The 4,969-nt window shown below is 39.2% G+C and overlaps 1 protein-coding gene across 2 annotated transcripts in view; it reads left to right on the top strand.

Moving 5' to 3' along the window:
* Positions 1 to 4,969, top strand: part of MICU1 (mitochondrial calcium uptake 1) — a 295,337-nt gene that overhangs the window by 79,517 nt on the left and 210,851 nt on the right. For both annotated transcript variants that reach the window (XM_011991109.1, XM_011991108.1), the window contains exon 3: positions 853 to 1,021. In XM_011991109.1, coding sequence (XP_011846499.1) covers positions 853 to 1,021 — 169 coding nt within the window. The remainder of the gene's footprint in view (positions 1 to 852; positions 1,022 to 4,969) is intronic.

Below are 4,969 nucleotides of genomic sequence, written 5' to 3'. Positions count from 1 at the left end.
AACCATTTTTTTTCTAAAGACCTTGATATTCCACCCTTTCAGTTACAGTTGGGACAAGGGGAGGATGAGAATGGGAAGAGTTGGAGTGAGATGAAGAACGAGGAGGGGCTCTATGGCTGGAAGTCTAGTCCATTTAGTTGTTGCGCTGGAAGGGCTCATTGTCTCTGGTTTCAGTGAGAAGATGTGTGGATGAGGGCTTCTGTCACATGTCTTCACCGTTTTAAAATATGCAATTCAGTAGTTTAAAGTGTATTCACATCATTGTGAAACAGATCTCCAGAATGTTTTCATCTTGCAAAACTGAAACTCTACTCATTCAAGAGCAACTTCCTTGCTTCCCCTTCCCTCAGCCCATGGTAACGCCCATTCTACTTTCTGTTTCTGTAAATTTAAATATTCCAGGTAACTCATGTAAGTGAAGTCAAACAATATTTGTGGTTTTGTGACTGGTTTATTTCACTTAGCATAATGCCGTCAAGATTCATCCATGTTGTAGCTTGTGAGAGGATTTCTTTCCCTTTTAAGGCTGAAAAATATTCCATTATATGTATATACCACATTTCGTTTATTCATCTGCCAATGGACTTACGAGTTGTTTCCACCTTTCAACTATTGTGCATAGTGCTGCTGTGAACATGGATGTGCAGATATTTCTTTGAGACCCTTTCATTTCTTTGGGATATATACCCAGGGATCATGTGGAAGTTCTATTTAATATTTTTTGAGGAACTTCTTCATGTAGAATATTTGACAAGTTTCGTTGCTGTTGCTCTGCTAAGCTGTATCTGTTTGCTTATTTGGCTAATATGATGGACATTCAGTATTAATCCAGATTTCTTTTTGCATATCCAGGGCCCATGCAGAATCTCCACCATGTGTAGACAACCTAAAAAGTGACATTGGTGATAAAGGGAAGAATAAAGATGAAGGGGATGTTTGTAACCATGAAAAAAAGACTGCAGATCTTGCGCCTCATCCAGAAGAGAAAAAGAAGAAACGTTCTGGATTCAGAGACAGAAAAGTATGAAGCATAGTCTTACAAGTTGATCAGAAGTATATCCTAAAGTAGAATAACGCAGTTCAATCTTTTTAATCATATGTTTCAGATGGTTAATGTTCACTTTCAAGTTAACACTTCTTTGCTATTTTCCATCATGTTCTAAGCCAAAAGTACTCTTGGAATGTGAAGTTAAAGGAGGTAGTTAAAAGGGTCTAGGACCAATAACCGCGATTAGCATATTTTTTCTTAGTTCTTTCAGTTCAGCAGCCTAAGGTGATTCTTTGTTTCTGGATCTTCCTGATGCTAAGTGTTATATACGTTAAGTTGAGTCTTTGTGGTATTTCTGATACCAAGTTGTAGAGAGAGAATAAAATCTCTTTGGAAATATAACTTCTAGAAGACCAAGTAACTTTGAGGACAGCACAAACTTCAAATGTCTATCAAGATTTTATGTAATTAGACCCTGCGCGGTGGCTCATACCTATAATCCCAGCACTCTGGGAGGGAGAGGCGGGCAGATCACCTGAGGTCAGAAGTTCAAGACCAACCTGGCCAATGTGATGCAACCCTGTCTCTACTGAAAATACAAAAAGTAGCCTGGCATGGTGGCATGCACCTGTAGTCCTAACTACTCAGGAGGCTGAGGCAGGAGAATTGCTTGAACCTGGGAGGTGGAGGTTGCAGTGAGCTGAGATTGTGCCACTGCACTTCAGCCTAGGTGGCAAAGCAAGACTCAGTCGCAAAAAAAAAAAAAAAAAAAAAAAATTATGTAATGAACACAACCTGCTGTTATATATATATAGCTTTGCCTCAGTGAAGTTTCAATTCCACTACAGCAGTTCCTATGATACCAGGTATTTGATTTCCTCTAACATGAGCGATGAACAATAAAAAGGATAGATTTCTTAGACATTTTGTATGTCAAGGTTAAAATTCAGGGAATTGCCTTCCATTGCTAAACTATAGCTAATAATGCAACAAGATAATTTGAGTTATTTCTGTATTTTGTGTGTGTGTGGTTTGTGTATTTGCAAGAAGAGTTCTTTGTAAAATCTGGATCTTCTGTCTGGTTTCATCTGTTAGAGGAAGTTATTTTTTTATTTTTGGAGACAGAGTCTCCCTCTGTTGCCCAGACTAGAGTGCAGTGGCACGATCTTGGCTCACTGTAACCTCTGCCTCCTGGGTTCAAGCAATTCTCCTGCCTCAGCCTCCCAATAGCTGGGATTACAGGCATGTACCACCATGCCCAGCTAATTTTTGTGTTTTTAGTAGAGATGGAGTTTCACCATGTTGGCTAGGCTGGCCTTGAACTCCTGACTTCAGGTGATCCACCTGCCTCGGCCTCCCACAGTGCTGGGTTTATAGGCATGAGCCACCGTGCCCGGCCTAGGTGAAAATATTAAATGTGTTTTCTCTATACCCAAATTCATGTCTGATTGAAGTGAATTTGAACAAAAGTTATGCATCACAAGTCAATTATCAAGTTTTATCAATGATCCTTGTTTTTCTGGCAGGATACATTTATTTACTCTTTTGCCCTGAGTGAATTCAAAGAAAGCACAACTTGACTCTGTGCCAGTAGTTTCATCTACAGGCCAGTCACACTTTCCATTTTGCAAAATACAGCTAAAATGTCCCAAATAAACATTTAGTTTAAACCTACTTCCATTTTCTACTCCTACTGTCCACTCAGCAGATGAGCATGTCTCATACTTCATAGAAAAAATTAAAACTATCAGTGTGATTTACTCAAATTCCAACCCTTATAGTTACAAAACCTATCTAATCTGTATTTGAAGTAATTCTTATTTCTTTCACTAACGTTTCAGAGGAAGAGCTGTCTTTTCCCTGTTCAAGGATAATTGTTTTAATGTCTTTCTGTATCTCTAATAATCTATTTCATCACTTATTCTGTCTTCATTCTGTTTTTTCAGTCATTCTTTGAATAGTCATTCTTTTACATGATCTATATAGATATGTTAAGAATTTCTCTATTTATAATTTAAGAAATAATAAACCACATTTTTATGCCATAAGTTTTGTTTTTTGTTTGTTTGTTTGTTTTGAGACGGAGTCTTGGTCTGTTGCCCAGGCTGGAGTGTAGTGGTGTGATCTAGGCTCACTGCAACCTCTGCCTCTCGGATTCAAATGATTCTGATGCCTCAGCCTCCTGAGTAGCTGGGATTACAGATGCCCACCACCATGTCTGGCTAACTTTTGCATTTTCAATAGAAACAGGGTTTCACCATGTTAGCCAGGCTGATCTCGAACTCCTGAGCTCAGGTAATCTGCCCACCTTGGCCTCCCAAAGTGCTGGGATTATAGGCATGAGCCACTGTGCCTGGCTTATGTCGTAAGTTTATTAAAAACTTATCTATTATCCTATGTAAATTCAAGGGTTTGTTTTATTTTTCAGAGATTGCACCTCTTAAAATGCTCTTCATATCTGTTTCATGGATGAATTAAAACATCCTTGTTTCTTAAACAGTTGGTGTCTTGCTATAAATAAATGTGCATAAAATCCAGATCCAGAGTACAAAGTCATTATAATTAGTAACCACCACTTATTTTCTACTGAAAATAGCATGTTCTTCCCTGAGCCCTCTTTATAGTGCCTCGTGCCTCCTGTGGACTGCAGAGGTTGTGAGCCTCTGGATGCCCTGTTCCAGCGTGGTGCTATTGGAAGTTCAGTGAGAGGTGCATAGACCGAAGGCAAGAGAGATGGCAGCACCACACCAAGTCCTCCTTAAACTGCGTTTTTTAATCCCTTTTTTCTTCTCCATTTTGATCATGTATTTTTCTCTTGCTACTTTCCCATTCATTTTTTTCCCTCTGGTCTGGCCCTGTGATGTCTACATCAGTGGTCCCCAATGTTTTTGGCACCAGGGACTGGTTTTGTGGAAGATAATTTTCCTGCAGACCAGAGTGGGAGGGGATGGTTTGAGGAGAAACTGTTCCACTGCAGATCATCAGGCATTAGATTCTCATAATGCACACAACCTAGATCTCTTGCATGTGCAGTTCACAGTCGTGTTCGTGCTCCTATGAGAATCTAATGTTGCCGCTGATCTGACAGGAGGCAGAGCTTAGTCAGTCATGTTCCACTGCTGCTCACCTCCTGCTATGCAGCCTGGTTCCTAACAAGCCCCGGACCAGTACCAGTCCTCGGCCCAGGGCTGGGAACCCCTGCTCTATATGTTGTCCTTCACATTCTCACTTTTCTTTTTCTTTTAACTTTTTTCTTTTTAAAACTTTTATTTAAAAAAAAATTTATTCATTGTGAAGACGAGGTCTCACTATGTTGCCCTTGCTGGTTTCAAACTTCTGAGCTCAAGTGATCCTCCCACCTTGGCCTCCCAAAGTGCTAGGACTACAGGCATGAACCACTGTGCCCAGCCCTCTCATTTTTCATTTATACTTTTGTTCTTTTATGTTCTCTTAATTTTTATGTAATATTTCAAATATTCAGAGAAAAAAGAGAATGTTTTTTAATTTATAAAATTATAGTCTATAGTTTATAAAATTACGTAAGTTTTATAATTTTATAAACAACCAACACTCACTTTTGTCAAGTTTTAATATTGTATTTACTTCAGATTGTTTTTTAAAAAATAAATGAGTATTTAAAAATACATTGCTTTTATACTCCCCTTCAGTCCCTTTCCTCCCCCATCATCTTCCATCTTCTTCAGAGGTAAACTGGTATCCTAAATTTGCTTTTTTGTTTTTTGTGGGTTTTTTATTTTATTTTTTGGAGAGAGGATCTTGGTCTCTCACATAGGCTGGAGTGCAGTGGTGCAATCATAGCTCACTGCAGCCTCACACTCATGGGTTTAAGTAATATTGCTGCCTCGGCCTCTGCAATAGAGAGGACTAGAGGTGTGTGCCACCATGCCCAGCTCATTTGAAAAAATAAAATTTGTAGAGTCAGAGTCTTGCTCTGTCACCCAGGCTGGAATGCAATGGCAC

This window comes from Mandrillus leucophaeus, unplaced genomic scaffold (genome assembly GCF_000951045.1).
Source record: "Mandrillus leucophaeus isolate KB7577 unplaced genomic scaffold, Mleu.le_1.0 Scaffold39, whole genome shotgun sequence".
NCBI lineage: Eukaryota > Metazoa > Chordata > Mammalia > Primates > Cercopithecidae > Mandrillus > Mandrillus leucophaeus.
The sequence above is the reverse complement of the archived record's forward strand: the minus strand, read 5'-3'. Positions and strand labels throughout refer to the sequence as shown.